This window comes from Lucilia sericata, unplaced genomic scaffold (assembly GCF_015586225.1).
Source record: "Lucilia sericata isolate MDLA Ls3-8-SP2 unplaced genomic scaffold, ASM1558622v1 Contig000378F_arrow, whole genome shotgun sequence".
Lineage (NCBI taxonomy): Eukaryota > Metazoa > Arthropoda > Insecta > Diptera > Calliphoridae > Lucilia > Lucilia sericata.
Window position 1 is genome coordinate 249,536 of NW_023994397.1, and position 18,532 is coordinate 268,067.

An 18,532-nucleotide genomic window follows, 5' to 3' on the forward strand; every position below is an offset into this window, starting at 1 on the left:
GAGAGGTGTTTTTCTCATATTGTGAAAACGATTTTTCCATTACGAGGTGTCAACATCTGATCATTCGAAATACTTAGGTTTATGTGCCATTCCTCCAACTTGTCTATGCCTGTTTATACTTTATCGTAACGGTAACAGTTTCCATATAAGAAATATTTTTATCTGCAGTTCGATAAACTATTGAGTTAATATGTTCCAAAATCATACTTTATCATTTTTCGTTTTTTTTTTCATCCAACTTTTTACACGTAACACAATTTAGTTGGGTTGTAAACCTTCTGCGTTCCTTATTTGATAGTTTTTTTGTTATTTTTTTTGGGAATCATTGACACAAACATCACTCACCAATTAAAACATATCTACCTTGAAATCATTTCTTCTAGAATTAAGCCAAAAATACCCGCACAAATACCCAGTATTGCTATGAAAAACTCTAATCAAGAAATAAATAATAAATAACAAATGTTATAAATAGGTCCATAATTATTCTTAAAAACCTATAAGCCCCCCCTTAATAATACCACTATATCGTCAAAAATCATGGAATGGAAAATTGAAATTTTGAAAAACTACTTACTCATAACTAATTTTCCCCTAGACTACAAACTAGACTATTTACTACATAAGAGACTAGGGATGAATATAAACTAGACTATATACTAGACTGTAGACTAGACTATAGACTAGACTATAGACTAGACTATAGACTTGACTGTAGACCAGACTATAGATTAGACTATAGACTAAACTGTAGACTAGACTATAGATTAGTCTATAGACTAGACTAGACTAGACTATAGACTAGACTACAGACTAGACTAGACTATAGACTAGACTATAGAATAGACTATAGACTAGACTATAGACTAGACTATAGACTAGACTATAGAATAGACTATAGACTAGACTATAGACTAGACTATAGACTAGTTTATAGACTACACTATAGACTACACTACAGACTAGTTTATAGACTAGACTATCGACTAGACTTTAGACTATAGACTAGAGTATAGACTAGACTATAGACTAGACTATAGACTAGACTATAGACTAGACTATAGACTAGACTATAGACTAGACTATAGTCTAGACTACAGACTAGACTATAGACTAGACTATAGACTAGACTATAGACTAGACTATCGACTAGACTATAGACTAGACTATAGACTAGACTATAGACTAGACTATAGACTAGACTATAGACTAGACTAGACTAGACTATAGACTAGACTATAGACTAGACTATAGACTAGACTATAGACTAGACTATAGACTAGACTATAGACTAGACTAGACTAGACTATAGACTAGACTATAGACTAGACTATAGACTAGACTATAACTATAGACTAGACTATAGACTAGACTATAGACTAGACTATAGACTAGACTATAGACTAGACTATAGACTAGACTATAGACTAGACTACTAGACTATAGACTAGACTATAGACTAGACTAGACTAGACTAGACTAGACTAGACTAGACTAGACAACTAGACTAATAGACATAGACTATAGACTAGACTAGACTAGACTAGACCTACAGACTAGACTAGACTAGACTAGACTAGACTAGACTAGACCACACTAGACTAGACTAGACTATAGACTAGACTAGACTAGACTAGACTAGACTAGACTAGACTAGACTAGACTAGACTATAGACTAGACTAGACTAGACTAGACTAGACTAGACTAGACTAGACTAGACTAGACTAGACTAGACTAGACTAGACTAGACTAGACTAGACAGACTAGACTAGACTAGACTAGGACTAGACTAGACTAGACTAGACTAGACTAGACTAGACTAGACTAGACTAGACTAGACTAGACTAGACTAGACTAGACTAGACTAGACTAGACTACTAGACTAGACTAGACTAGACTAGACTAGACTAGACTAGACTATAGACTAGACTAAACTAGACTATAGCTAGACTAGACTAGACTAGACTAGACTAGACTAGACTAGACAGACTATAGACTATGACTAGACTAGACATAGACTGACTATAGACTAGACTATACCAGACTAAGACTAGACTATAGACTAGACTATAGACTATACTATAGACTGACTATAGACTAGACTATAGACTAGACTATAACACTAGACTATAGACTAGACTATATGACTAGACAATAAACTAGACTATAGACTAGACTATAGACTAGACTACAGACTAGACTATAGACTAGACTATAGACTAGACTATAGACTAGACTATAGACTAGACTATAGACTAGATTATAGACTAGACTATAGACTAGAACTATAGACTAGACTATAGACTAACTAATAGACCGGACTATAGACTAGACTATAGACTAGACTTATAGACTATAGACTAGACTATAGACTAGACTATAGACTAGGACTATAGACTAGACTATAGACTAGACTATAGACTAGACTATAGACTAGACTATAGACTAGACTATAGACTAGGACTATAGACTAGACTATAGACTAGACTATAGACTAGACTATAGACTAGACTATAGACTAGACTATAGACTAGACTATAGACTAGACTATAGACTAGACTATAGACTAGGACAATAGACTAGACTATAGACTAGACATAGACTAGACTATAGACTAGACTAGACTAGACAATAGACTAGACTATAGACTAGACTATAGACTAGACTATAGACTAGACTATAGACTAGACTATAGACTAGACTATAGACTAGACTATAGACTAGACTATAGACTAGACTATAGACTAGACTATAGACTAGACTATAGACTAGACTATAGACTAGACCTATAGACTAGACTATAGACTAGACTATAGACTAGACTATAGACTAGACTATAGACTAGACTATAGACTGGACTATAGACTAGACTATAGACTAGACTATAGACTAGACTATAGACTAGACTATAGACTAGACTATAGACTAGACTATAGACTAGACTATAGACTAGACTATAGACTAGACTATAGACTAGACTATAGACTAGACTATAGACTAGACTATAGACTAGACTATAGACTAGACTATAGACTAGACTATAGACTAGACTATAGACTAGACTATAGACTAGACTATAGACTAGACTATAGACTAGACTATAGACTAGACTATAGTCTAGACTAGACTAGACTGGACTAGACTAGACCAGACTAGACTAACCTAGACTAGACTAGACTAGACTAGACTAGACTAGACTAGACTAGACTAGACTAGACTAGACTAGCTAGACTAGACTAGACTAGACTAGACTAGACTAGACTAGACTAGACTAGACTAGACTAGACTAGACTAGACTAGACTAGACTAGACTAGACTAGACTAGACTAGACTAGACTAGACTAGACTAGACTAGACTAGACTAGACTAGACTAGACTAGACTAGACTAGACTAGACTAGACTAGACTAGACTAGACTAGACTAGACTAGACCAGACTAGACTAACCTAGACTAGACTATAGACTAGAATTTTCCATACCTGCTATCTACTTTTTTGCAGGTGACAGATCTCCACATCCGTCAAATGTTTTTCAACTTCTGCGTCAGCCTTGAGTTAGAGGATTGCAGTTCAATGTGTGTCCCTATGTACTTTGCTAACGAATCGAGTTTTGCATGCTCACTGTCACTGGATTCCGGCGGTTTTGTCAATTTGTTTTAAATAACTTTTGCGGATAGTAACATCGTTTTTCTTTCGCACAAAAACTTCGAATTTTTCTGCCCAAGTGTTGGTGTTAATTTTTCATATTGTTGACTTTGACTCTGTGACCAATGTTTCTTCTTTGTCCTTTCTCTTTTTTCTCCTTATTAAAGGTATCTGTGTCTCTAGCATCCTTATGCAAAATGTTCTCGCTGATATCTAGAATTGAAGGTATTTTGTACCGAATTACACGGTTAAATAATAGCTCCGTTGGAGCCTTACCAGTTGTTTCATTTCTTCTCTTCCATTACTATGCGCTATTCCTAATCTCTCAGCAATTGAGCGATTCATATTTTCAAATTCCTCCTGATATCTCGAAAAATAGTCGAAACACAAATATACTCTTTAGGTAATTTTTTCAGCCGATAATATTTTAAAAATCCGCTGGGTTAGCTTCTGAACGTTTGATATCCTTATACAAGTACATATTTAGTTCAAATATAAAATCATCTTTATAGTTCACCACTTCTATCAAATAACAAATTCTCCATAAGAATTTTGCGGTACATCGTTCACATACTCAACTCCGAAAAAAAGTTTCGTTTTACTCATAATCATTTGTTTTCTTAAATTTCCAGACACAAAATACAGTGTATGAAATAATATCAGACATGTCAAGTAGACAAGATGCCATAGAGGAACGTTTAACAAATTTAGAAGATAAATTACAAGCTCTACAAGTACAGAAATATTTTTTATTTAATTTTATAATTTTCATTTTCATCTAAAACTCTATACTAAATTGATTTCTTTTTTTTATTTAAAATATTTTATCCCCAAAACAAACAGGATCATATGGAGAGTCTGCCAGATATAATAACACGTTGTCTGAGTCAACATCAAGAGCGGGTAGAACAACGAAAAAACTTTTTACATCCAGATACGGCAGCGCAAGCGTTGCAACCGCCACACACACCAACACCCATGTTCAATACACCATCAATGCAATTTCCACACTCAAGGTTGGTATTTAATCCTTTTAATACAAAAAATACAACAACAACAACCACATCTGCAACATCAACAAATCAACAAATTCAGCAGCAACATCAATATCAGAATCAGAATCAAACACAAACTCAATATCAAGACCATCATCATCACAATCATTCACAAAACTATTTTAACCATGAATATCATCATCATTATCCTTCTGAAACATTGCCATTGATTCCTCCTTTCAATAAATCCATGTTACCACAATCACCACCACTACCACCAATGCCACCTTCAACAACAACAAAAACAACGCCACCTATACCGCCACCACGACACTTTAATGCAAATGTAGCAAATTAACAGAAGAATTAAAAAGAAACCAACCAACAGCAACAAGAACAACTAATATTACAAAACCGACATGAGCCAATTTGTCCAAATGTGGTCAACATTTGGTTGTAAATTAATTTTGTTGTTTTTTTTTTAAAGAAAAGCCATAATAGAAAGTTTCATATTTAGATTTTGAGATGTTTTTGACGTTTAATTATACATAACTTCAGCTGTCAAGCTAATCAAAAAATTTTGATATTCATAATTAGAATAGGGAAAATATAGCCTAGATCTGAATGAACGGAACTATACTCTGAACTTTATTTAAAATATAGTCTAGTCTATAGTTTCATTTACAGTCTGAAATAGTCTGGATCCATATTCTGGACTAAAATCTAAAGTATATTCTGGACTATAGTCTAGACTATATCTAGAACTATAGTCTCAGCAAAAACCCGGGATATAGTCTGAACTATAGCCGAAACTATAGTCTCAAAAATAACCAGGACTATAATCTGAACTATATCCAAGATTCTAGTCAAAACTATAGTCTTGAATGTAGTCTGATCTATAGTTCAGAATTATAGTTTGAAGTATACACTGAACTATAGGCTGAACTATAATCTGAACTAGTTTGAACTGTAGCCTGGACTATAGTGTTAATTATTAGTCTTGTGTTGTCTGGAATATATTCTGAACTATTGTCCGCACTATCGTCCGAACTTTTGCCTAAACTATAGAATAAATTATAGTGTGACTGGTTAATAGTTCCGACTATAGTCTGAACTATAGCCCAAACAATAGTCCGGACTAAATTCTAAACTATTGTCTAAACTACATTTTGAACTAAAGTCTGAACTATAATATAAACTATAGTCCGAACTATAGTCTGAAGTATACTCTGAACTATAGTCTGAACTATAGTCTGATCTAAAGTCTGAATTATAGTCTGAACTACATCCAGAATTATAGTTTAAACAATAGTCCGGACTAAACTCTAAACTATTGTCTAAACTAAAGTCTGAACTATAATCTGAACTATAGTCCGAACTATAGTCTGAAGTATACTCTGAACTATAGTCTGAACTATAACCTAAACTGTAGTCTGAACTATAATTTAAACTATAGTCTGAACTAAAATCTGAACCATAGTCTGAACTATAGTCCGAACTATAGTCTGAAGTATACTCTGAACTATAGTCTGAACTATAGTCTGAACTATAGTCTGAACTATAGTCTAAACTATATTCTGAACTATATTCTGAACAATAGTCTAAACTGTAGTATGAACTATAATGTGAACTATAGCCTGAAGTATAGCCTATACTATAGCCTAGATGCAGATCTGTTGTATGAACTACACTATAGTGTAAACTATAGCCTGGACTATATTCCGAACTATAATCTTATATAGAGTCTGGACTATATTCTGAATTAAAGTCTAAACTATAGAATTAGAATATATCGACGACTAAAGTGTTGTCATATCAAAATGATTCTAGTTTCACAGAAACCTTCCGGTAACCTGATTTATAATACTTTTTCTGTTCTTCTGACTAATTTTTGACTCAATACTGGAAATCTGCTGATACTGAGAAAAACAATATTTTTAAACGATTCGGCAATTTTTAAATTTGACGCCAGAATTATATTAAGTAAAAGTTATTTATATTCTCAATTTACAACCAAATTGATCACATCCCCTTCGTCGAACTTCAAGTTACCGATTTGTCTTTTATACATATGTATATCAAGTGTTGCCAATTTAGTCATTTAATTTTGTATGTGAAACTTTTGTTTATATAATATTGGTTCAAGAATCGATTCATAGCATAAGTTTTGACTTCATAACGCCTCCACAGAACCACTTACGAAAGTGACATCGAAAAATACTGTAGTTCCATCACGGCTTATTATATCAAACTCCTAGTTTATAGACAGATCTATTGGCTATTATTCACAGACTAGTTCTAGTCCATATTAGTCAACTTACTATTTCAGAAGTTAGTCAGTAGACTATTTCACAGAACAATCAATAGGCTAATCCGTAAAGTTCACAGCAGAGCTATAAACCGACTCTACTCAAATCGTCGGCGACTGGTAGCCGGCCAAGTTTTGGCAAGCCGCGCAGCCACCGACTTAAAAACTAATGTGCTGCCACTAACCAAAAATACTGAGCCGCCGCGCATATTGCATCGGTTTGTATCTCTGGTACATAGAGTATTTAATAGGGTAGTCCATAAACTAGACAATAGACTAGTCCGTAGATTGGAATTTGAATAATCCGCAGACTAGTCAATAGTCCACATACTAACCAATATACTAGTCCATGGACTAGTTTACAGATTAATCCATAGTCCAGGTGGTAAACTAGTTAATAGAATTGTAATATTGATAGCAAATTAAATTTAATACGAACTAAATTGGCAACTGATTACTACAAATCGCTTAACTAACTAAATGAAAATAAAAACAACAACTACTGCAAAACAACAATTCTAAATAAATCTCTATCTGTATTCATACTGTCTCTTCTACTACAACTTTTTTCGCTTCGACAACAGATCATCTTTCATTTATAATTTGTTTTGTATTTAAAAAAAAAATCATGCTTAAAGTCAGTGTTAATAACCAGACCAGACGAAATTTGTATTTGTAATTTAACTAAAACAAAACTTTTTCTTTTTTTCGTTTCCTTTTTTGTCTCAAAATTCTAATCTTTTCGTTTTAACACTTTGTCCCTGTGTGTGTGTGTATCTGTATGTATGTGTAAATGCGCACCTGCGTACTGCGTCTTTTGTACAAAAACAATTTAAACCTGTGTGAATGTGTGTATGTGTGTGTGTGTGTAACTGTCTATGTATGCGTTAATTGACAAATTGCAAATGAAACTAAATCAAGACCAAACTGCTTTTTGCATAGAAGTGTTCCCTCATCCAATAATGTTGCTGCTACTACATACCATTGGCCAACAAGTCCTATATTGCCACCTATTTCAAGTAGAACACCACATTTAGTGCCTGACACTCATCTAATGTCATCTAATGGATCTAATGCAGTTAATAATTACACATCTTCCAATAAGTATGGCAGCTGAATAATAGAAGATAACCGCTCCTTCTCCTCCGCCATGAACATCATGAACACAGCCGCCATTGCCAGCACGACAAACACCACGACCATGATCACCAGTAAAAGCAACAGCATTAGTAAATATGACACTAGTAACACCATTAACGCCATGACCTCCACCACCAACAACACCAGCAAGAACAATGTCAATCGTAGATCCTCAGCGACGGCCATAGTGGACATTGAAATGTTCACCTTGGGTACGTCAGCGAATAAATACAACAATACGTTTACCAGACCCGCCTCGATAACCAAAAGTATTTCAGCCTCAGCGGACAACAACAATACCAACCATGACTACCACCACAACCACCAACAGCAGCAGCAGCAACAACAATTTCTACAACAGCTGCAACATATGCATCATAAAGAGAAATTCTTGAAAAACTACATCGTGCCACACGCCCATCCTCAGTGTGGTCTGCCCGAATCATTGCGTATTATCGAAACGGTTATAGCCGAAGATGCCGAAACGAATGCCAATACACCGGAATCACAAACCGACACCACCACCACAACCACTACGAACTCATCAATGCATCTGATACAGCAACTGCAGCATCAGAGTGCTGCCAACATAATGGCAGCTTCATCCACATCATCGTCGTTATCTATTTATAATACCGCCTTACCACAATCGTTCTCATTCTCACCCTCCAGCACCTTGACCACTGACGCCACCAACACTAACACCTCCTTCATGACGGCATCCGCCTCGGTGCCCACTTCGGTATCGGCTGCATCGTCAAATACCTCAAGTACCAACAATAAATACACTAGAAAACGAGAACGTGTCTGTAACTCAACTAGCAACTCAAATACCACTATTTCGAAATTGTCGAATTGTAGTCGAGCCTTTTCGAAATAGTTCGGACTTAAACAGCAACTACAACATAAACTACAACAATTAAATAAGAAAATAACAACACAAAAACACACATATAAAAAGTTAAACACGTAAATTTAGTAACTTTAGCATTAAGTGAACAGAAAATCGTTATAAAAAAAATTAACTTATAAATATTTATAAAAAAAAAAAAAATAATTTTCAAAAATTTAGGAATTTAAAAAAAGTTACTTCCTCTCTCCCAAACTTGTAAATATGTTATATTTTGTTAAAAATCTCTTCAAACCCCGAAAATCCCTTTCCTCCATCCCCCCCCCCCCTAAACCTCCTAGAACAATTTTAGTTTAGTTAAAATGCAAAAATAATTAAAAATATAAAATTAACAAAAATATTGTACAAATAATAAGAAAAAAAAATATGTTTATATTTAAAAATAAAAACAAATAATTGCATTGCAACAAAAACAATTATGAAAAACAAATAATTAAGTAACATGTAAATTATTTTGTATGAATGTGAATGTGTTTAAAAGAGAATTTAAACAAAACAAATTTTGTATAAAAAAGAAATGATGTAAAACTAAAAACTAAATGTAGTAAATGAATGAAACCAAACAAAAAAAAATTAGTTGTTTATACATAAATTAATAAATACTCCATTCCCTAGAGAGAATTTATATAAAATTATAAAAAAAATGCAAAAAAAAATCATAAAGTGAAAAGTTAACACATTTTAATAATTATATTACTTGATTATTTTTAATTTATTTATTTAGCTTTGATTTGTTTTGAATATTTAAATTAAAAAAAAAAATATGATGTAATGTTAAAAAGTAATCAAAATTTAAAGGAAATTATCGTTATTATTTCGGCAGTATAGCTTGTAGTTCTGAAAATATATTGGTTATTTTAAAATTTAATTGGGAATTAATTTTATCATTCAATGAACAATTATCTCAGCGATAGATTACTTCTGGTGGGTTAAATAACTACTTTATTGATTGGCTTGGAACACTAAAGTGGCAACTGATTTTTTCAGAAAGAGAGAGATAGAGATAGGTTAGTAGAGTTCTAGTCTATAAGTCTGGAGGTCAATCATATACTCTGATAAAATAACATTTTTTCGAATTAGATAAACATACATCGTCCTTTTTAACTAAGCTTAGGTTTTTCAGGATGTTGGGACACTGTCGTGAAACTGTCACACTTGAGTACAGAAAAAAGTACAACAGCGGAAGCTACATCCATCCATAAAGTCATTCTAATCGAACGAAAGATTCGATGCTTCCAATATCTAGTTTGGTTCCCTTTCCAGCTCAAAACAAGAACACAGAATGCCGTCTCCTTTTCATCTTTATTATGATAACTCAGAAGTCACTATATAGAAGTCCAATGCGCTAGCTTGTTACACAAATTTTCAGTGACCAGTTTGGTTTAGTAAGGTAACATGTTGTCCATGTGTTTACATCATTGGGGATACTCTTGGATCCATCAAATTGATCCCTTTGCGATGTCTCTAAAGAACGAAGAGTAATTCTAATCAAACATCAGAAAGATCAGCAAGCTCAGAATAAAATATTACTTCCAATACCTATTTTGGTTCCGTTTCCATCACAGGACAAGGACTCAGAATACCATCTTATATTCATCTACATTAAGATAACTCAGAAGTCACTATTTACATATGTCCCATACGCTTCTGGTGGGTTAAAAAACTGCTTTCTTTATTCTTGAACACTAAAGTTGCAATTGATTTTCTCAAAAAGAGATAGATAAAGATTAGGGTGCCACCGATAGTTGAGTAGTGTTCTAGTCTATAAGTGTGACCAGCTTGGTTAGGTAAGGTAGCATGTTGTCCATGTGTTTACATCATTGGGGAAACTCTGGGGTCCATCATATTGATCTCTTTGCGATATCTATAAAGAGCGAAGAGTCATTCTAATCGAACATCAGATAGATCAGCAAGTTCAGAATAAAACATTACTTCCAATATCTAGTTTGGTTCCGTTTTCAGTGCAGGATAAGGACAAAGAATATCTCCTATTCATCTTCTTTAGGATAACTCAGAACTCAGTATAATGGATGTCCAATGCTCTATCATGTTACCCAAAATGTTAACTGGTCAACAGTTAGCTTAGGTTAGGTAAGCTTATTGTACATGTGTTAACATTACTGGTTATATACTTGGGTCCATCATATTGAACCGTTTGAGATATCTATAAAGAGCGAAGAATCAACGTATTCCTAATCTTCTTCAATAAAATAACTTAGAAGGCACTATATATGGAAGTCCAATATGTTTCCCAAACTTACAGTGGCTAGTTAGATTATATTAAGTCCATCATATTGACCCCCTTTGTAAAATCTATAAACAGAGAAGAGTCAGCGTATTAATACATTAGCAGCTCGTTCATATGTTTACCACACGGAGGTCCATCATATTGATCCCTTTATAAGATCAGCGTATTAATACACTAATTTAGTCCATTCTAGGCCATAGTGATCGTACTTGTATACCCAACTAACTCTATTCGCTGAGATGCTACTTTTACAGCAGAATTACTCAATAAACCAATTAACAGACTTATCAATAGTTGGGTCCATAGACCAGTTAGAAGATTAGTCCATAGATTAGTCAATTGAGAGTATAAACTAATATATAGAATATGACTACAATGACTAATTCATAGCTTAGTACCAAGACTAGTTAATATACTAGACCATAAGAAAGTCTTTGGATTGGATTAGTCAATAGTTCATAAACTATACAATAGACTAATCTATAGAATAGTATATAACCTCATACAAACAAAATTAACTGTTAACTGTTCTAATCTTGATGTTTGTGGTCTTCCAGACCAGGTTCAATTACCAAAAGCATCAGCAGATAAGGAAAATCATAAGAATTTGCTCTATCTACTTTTAAAGGGCATTACTTTCCTTTAATAACAGAATAAAAATACTCTTCTTAAAGTTGCCTCTAAGAAATCATAAATTCTGAAGATTAAATCAGAAGCCTAATAGACTTCATTAATCTATTTTCAAACAATCGAAGTACAAATGAAAAAAGTCGACTTTCGTTTAGCTAAGTAATCGACTTACAGAGATCAGCGAAAAAAAACAAACAATTTCATAAAGAAAATAGTTTTACACCAACGACCAATAAATTATTAATCATACGCAACCATATGTTACGATATACAATAAACAACCATGACGTATGATTAATAAAATATTAATCATACGCAACATATGCTAAAACTAATGTTAGAAATATGATTAACACAACGTATCATTGATAAAATATTAATCATACGCAACATATGCTACTAATTACAACTATAATAATAACGATACATATTTAAAAACTTAAATAAAATAGTTAATGATAACTTTATACACACACACACAAAACATCATATTTATTTATTTTTTTAAATATTTTAATATTAATTTCCTAAATGTTTTCAATTAAATGTTTATGAAGTTATAAATGTTAAGTGAATGATTAAAATTAAAATTATTAAACAATTATTAAATATATATAATTATTTAGTTTTTTCACCTTATTTTATTTTTATAATTATGGTTCGAATTTATTTAATATTAAAATTTTTTTAAATAATTGTTAAATATTTTGCAATTTATTTTATAAGTTTATATGTTAAATTATGATTGTTTATATATAAATTATAAATATTATTATAAATATATATAAATATAAATATATTTATTTATAAATTAGTTAAAATGTATAAAAAAAGACTTGCATACATATAATTTATAAAAAAAATCTAAAAAAAAATTATAAATAATTTATAATAAAACTTAATAATAGTAGATAAAAACCTTAACAAAACCATATTAAATAAAATTACACAAAAACCCATAACCCAATAAAATAATAATAAAAAAAAATAATTAAAACAAAAGAATAAAAAGGCTTCTTGAAATATACAAAAAAAAAACTAAATAAACTTATATACAACTGCAAACTCAAATAAATTAAATAAAAAGGCTCTGTAAATAATAATTAAGAAAAATTTATAAATAAATATTATTATGATGTTATTACCAACTGCATTATGTTTTATTTATTATTTTCTTTATAATTTCAGTTAAATAGTTTAGTTTCCACCAAGAAAACACACATACACCTAATAATGTACAGAGCTCCTAAGAAACAAAAATTTATTTAAACCAAAAATAGTAATAATAAAAACAACACAAACTAAAAAAACTACCAGTAGTCAAGTATATTACAAAAAAAAGAAGAAGGCATCGAAAACTTAGACTCTTACCGAACTTAAATTAACAACAAAACCAAAATAATAAACCTGTTAAACCTTAATAATATAATTTCTTATTTGTTGTTAAAAAAATACAAGATCTTAGACAAAAATGTCTATATATTTCAGTAACAAGACAATATCAATCAAGTCCATAAATAATGTCACAATTTTTGGTTTAAACTAAGAGCAAAACCCATACAAATTACTAAAAACTAAATTTAATAGATTTAAACAAACTGCAGATATTTTGAAATGTTTTTTTTATACAAAAATAATAAGCCTTCATAATTTTCTAAAACATTCGAGAATGAATCAAGAGAAGGTTCTTGCTATTCTCACTCTTTAAAATGAAACTTTAAAAATTTATGCCTAAAAGTATGCCAACATAATAGGTTGCAAATGTATCAGGCATGGAAAATTGGTATTTGTAATCCAAAAAAAAAAGTTATTTTTAAGAAAAGAGTATAACTTAAGCGATATATACACGGTTGTCAGATCATACAGTGTTGTCAGACAAATGTTCAGAAAACGTCTAGTGACAATGTGAACTTACAATTTTTGTCCTGCAACGTTGTCAGAAAAAACATTGTCAGTACATTGTAAAACAATTATATTGTCAGATATCTGACAATCGTCTAAACACATTACGTTGTCATTGTCGGATCATTGTACATGGGAAATTTTAGTGGGAACAATCCTTCCTAATTTGGATGGTATTGTTACTCATATGGTAGCATCCGGAGAAGCTTACCATACTTCTAACAAATTTGATTAAATTCGTTAGTGACACTTCAATGACACTGTCCAGATCGTAAAAGGTGCTGGTATTGAGATATATGTACATGTATATGTAATTCTCGGCTCATGTAAAGCAAGACCTCTTCTTTGTCTAAACAATAACTGTTACATGGGTAATACAAATGATCTGTTATGAGTCCTATCATTACGTTTCCTGTAAAAAGCCTTATCAAATTTCTTTAGAGAGCTAAGAAACTCAACTTTCTTGTCCGAAAGAAAGACATGGCTAGAGAATTTTGGATATTCTGCAAGTATTTTGGATATTCTCCGTTCCTCGATAGTGTAGCGAATACGAAACTGTTTCGTCCAATGACGATTCATTAATTGAGCATTCATTTTCCCTATGTCCCATGAACTGAATCATCTACGACAACCATTTGGTTAGTAATACATAAAACATTAAAGAAATGCTTGTAGATGCTTGTTCTAAGATTTCCCAAATGATCTGATCCTACCAATCAGTGTCCAGTAAGTTGAACCCTTAACGAAGTTCCATCAAGAGCCAAGAGACTTAAAGGTATTTTAGAGGATTTTTGTTATTTTGCAAGTGGTTTTTCCAAATGATGATCCATTAATTGGGCATTTGTTGGCAATTTCAATTCCCCAAATCCCTTCGTGTCCTGCAATGCAAATTAATTCGAGAGAGTGTCGTTTAAATTGGCGCAGGTAGTGAATGCAACTGTGAAAACATTTCGGACTTATCACTTTCGATATAAGAGTCATAAAAGATGCAATAGCGTACAAAATTAGAGCAAACAAACCGAGACCAAACAAATTCCTAGCCCAATAATCTAAACAGTTTTTGATCAGTCAGTGTAGATCAAGATCGCATTGTCCCATGTTTGCTTGACTTTTCTTGTTGGCATTCTGATTCGCAAAGTAATACCATACCGATAAGAACCTATTTAGCAACTAATAGAACATTTGTACCTTGTATATAGTAAACCATGGGTCAAAATAGCATTTTTGACTACTCCGCACATCCAACGCACAATATAAAGTTTAGGACCTCATCACATTCTGAAAGTTTTATTGCGCCTTAGAATCCCGTTCTCACAAGAGAATCGATTCTAAAATTACATTTTTAGTCTTCTTTTGATTACTCTAAATAGGTGAGGTGGTTGAAATTCTGGGATTTCGATATGTCCTGGTAAGAAGTAACAATTCTGTCTTTGCGCATTGGTAACTTGACTAATTTTCTGGCCTAGAAGATGGTTAGAGTTGAGGTTATTTCTGACATGGAGATCAACTTTTTGAAAGTCTTTCCGGTGATTTAAGCAAAAACGATGGAAGACGTATAGTCTTTTACAGTATTTATGTTTATGTTTCCATATTTGTTAATTAATGGTGCTGCTATCTCTCTTAGATCCATAGGAATATCGCTCCCAATTACAGGCTAACCCTAAAGCCATTGCATGATGATTGGCAATGAGCGTTACAGCAGTGCTAGTATGCCGGATCTCGAGCACCCATCAGCTGCTCTTCATTCAGGAGTTCATTGTCCTCTTTCCTCTCTAGTCAGTCGGATGACTTTGGTTGCAGAGCCGAATATTACATTTTTAGATCGATTATATGAGAATTCAAAATTATAAAATTTTAACATCATTTTTTACTCTAACAATCAGTTGAAGATCATTTGTTTAAACAAATTAATTTCTAGTGTCTTTAAATTTACATAACCACACTTAAGTTATTTCAAGGACCAACAACAATTCAAATTTTTTAAAACAATATAAAATTTCAAATCTATCCGCCCACTAAACTAAATAAAATTTTCATTTTTACAAAATTATTCAATACAAATTTGTTTCTGTAATTAAAGAAACTTTAACATCACATCTAATAAAACTTTTTTCGAAATTCAAAATTCATCAACATAAAAATCAATAAAGACTGTTTGTCTACAAACACAAATATTAAAGTTTAAACAAATATAAAGCTTTAAAAGAATTTATTAAAAAAAAAATTATAAAAAAAATATTAACAACACAGCTTTAACTTTGTATAGAAAATCTGAATAGAGATTTTCATTATATTGAAATAAACGATTCAATACTCTTTGGGTTTCAAAACTAAGTATTAAATATAATACACTTATACTTGACTTACTTAAAAATAAACAGAAAACTTAAAACTAATTAGTATAATTTTAATTATATTTTTGTTTTTTTAATTAAATATTGGAAATTTTTTTGTTTATTTTTTATAAAGAATTTTTATAAGAAAATATGTGTAATCTTACAGCTGCGGACTAAGTTTTGACAACTTATGTAAATCGTAAAAGAAATCCGCACCAAATTTAATTTTATTTTAATTTATTTACGAATTTTCTCCCTTTTTCCATTTAGAGTTGCCATGCCATTCATACTTTCTATAAACAAAAAAACATGTGTTTAATATTTTTCTGTAAATGCCAAGGAAGAAGAAGGGAAAATAAATTATAAAGTATAAAAACAAATAATAGTAAAAAATGGCTACAAATCCGCAGCCCCACACTATTTAATTTGAAAATGGAATGCTTTTATGAAGTGTTTTTTAAACAACAAATTCAGATCCTAAAAACTTGTTCATCCAATTTCGATAAAATGTTGTATTATAATCGATTATAGCAGGTATCGATATTAAGTGACAAATTAGCTTTCCGATTTGTTTTGTGTGAAAGCTACATGGGAGAGAACTCTTTGTCCATAGCCGCTTTAGAATCTCTTAGTCTTAAGTTGAAAGTTTTAACTTAACAAAGATCAATTATACCTATTTAGAGATATAGGTACATATAAAATAAAACGTTTAGATCAGGTATCGACATTGAGCAATATATGAACTCTCTGATTGCTTTTATGCCAATTAAAAAGATTATGGGTGATCTATGACAGATCAAAAAGGTCTTCATTTATAACTTTCTACTGCAGAACATCTCTTTGTCTATAACCGGTTTAGAACCTTAGACTCCTGTGTATGGTGTTATAGGGTTTCCGTTTCACAAGTTTCAAGGTAACAGTATTTTGATCCAAAAAGCATTTCGTTCCAACTTTCGGGAAAATGTTGTATTATATATAATAGTTTAGATCACGAGTAACTCTTTTATGTGTTTTCAACGAAAACAAGAGAGCAGGAGAGAGCTCTTTGTCGATAACTGGCTTATATTCTTAGTCTCCCATGCAGAGAAAAGAACTGTCCGTGTCCATGAAATTCTGTCAGAAGATTTTTTTAAAGAGTGACAACTGGACTCTCTAATTGGTTTTGTGCGAAAACAATAGAGTAAGGGGGAGTTCTTTGCTGATAACGAATTGAGATCCAGAAAGCTTTTTCTTATAGTGCTTTTATTAAAAGTAAAATTAGATCTTTCGAAAATACCTTGTATTATACTCGTTTAGAGCAGGCGTCGGCATTGAGTAACAAATTAATCCTTTCATTTACTTTGAACGAATACAAGAGATCAGGAGGAGCCCTTTGTCTATAACAGTTTTATATTATTAATCTCCCATGCAGAGAAACGTTTCTCTTAAAGATACTGATTCGTAACTAAGTTTCCATATTACAAGTCCGAAATTTTATTAAAAATTCTTTATAATTTCATGATCTTGAAATACTAAATATATTTTTTCGATTTGTTACTTTATCTTTTAATTTTTGTAATCTTACTAATTTAAACGAATTTAGAAACAACCAAAATAATATTCAAAAGATCAATAGTTTACTGCTCATTTCAACAAAACCCTAAAAATTTCAGAGCCCCCAGCAACTAAAAATAATAATTAAAAAAAAATTAAACATAAAACATGACAAGCAACTAGTTAACTTTTTAAACAAAAAACATTTGTATAGTATTTCATAGATTTTTTACATTTTAAAAAAAGTATAAACAAATAATAATTTAAAAAATGACAACAAAGACCAATTTATATAGAGTTGTACGTTTTAACCAAAAAAAGAGAGCTAATTAAAAACCAAAAAAATTAAATTAACTAAAACTCATAAGAAGAAATGTTAATAATACTACTGACTTAAAAAATAAACATTAACTACATAAACTAAAAACTACTGTTACTAAATAAATTTTAAAAACAAATCCCCCAAAAATATAAATACCATAAAACCATAAATGAAATAAACTAAATAAAAAATATATTATAAAAACTAAACTAGTAAAATTACTATAAAATAAAATAATTGAGTTAATATTAAATTAATAAATTAAAAACTAAACAAGAAAAAAATTAATTAAAAAATATGTATATTTTAAACCAAAAAAAAAAACTAAACTAAAAAAATATTGTTATTTATTATTTAAAGATGAATTAATAAGTAAAATATTATTAAAAAAAAGTGTTTTGCAAAAAGCTTTAAAAATTAGGGTGCCTACATTTGCTAAAATTAGATTTATAAAAAAAAAATAAAAACCAAAACAAATAATAATATAAAACAAGAACAACAACAACATACTACAACAACATATAACTCTAAATAAAGCACATGTTTCATAATTAATAATAAAC

The 18,532-nt window shown here is 31.2% G+C and overlaps 2 protein-coding genes across 15 annotated transcripts in view; both read left to right on the forward strand.

Annotated features, from left to right (window-relative positions):
* LOC119604279 (small conductance calcium-activated potassium channel protein) overlaps positions 1–8,282 on the forward strand; it is a 245,111-nt gene extending 236,829 nt beyond the window's left edge. For 8 of the 14 annotated variants that reach the window (XM_037956806.1, XM_037956798.1, XM_037956800.1 and 5 more), the window contains 3 exons: positions 4,278–4,379; positions 4,489–4,661; positions 7,870–8,282. In XM_037956806.1, coding sequence (XP_037812734.1) covers positions 4,278–4,379; positions 4,489–4,661; positions 7,870–8,065 — 471 coding nt within the window. In that variant the 3' untranslated portion in view covers positions 8,066–8,282. The remainder of the gene's footprint in view (positions 1–4,277; positions 4,380–4,488; positions 4,662–7,869) is intronic. The other 6 variants (XM_037956804.1, XM_037956805.1, XM_037956810.1 and 3 more) reach the window with 4 other exon arrangements.
* LOC119604281 (uncharacterized protein DDB_G0271670-like) lies at positions 8,067–9,382 on the forward strand. The gene has a single exon (XM_037956814.1). The coding sequence runs from the start codon at positions 8,099–8,101 to the stop codon at positions 8,966–8,968; it is 870 nt and encodes a 289-aa protein (XP_037812742.1). The 5' UTR covers positions 8,067–8,098; the 3' UTR covers positions 8,969–9,382.
* Positions 9,383–18,532: the final 9,150 nt, after the last annotated feature.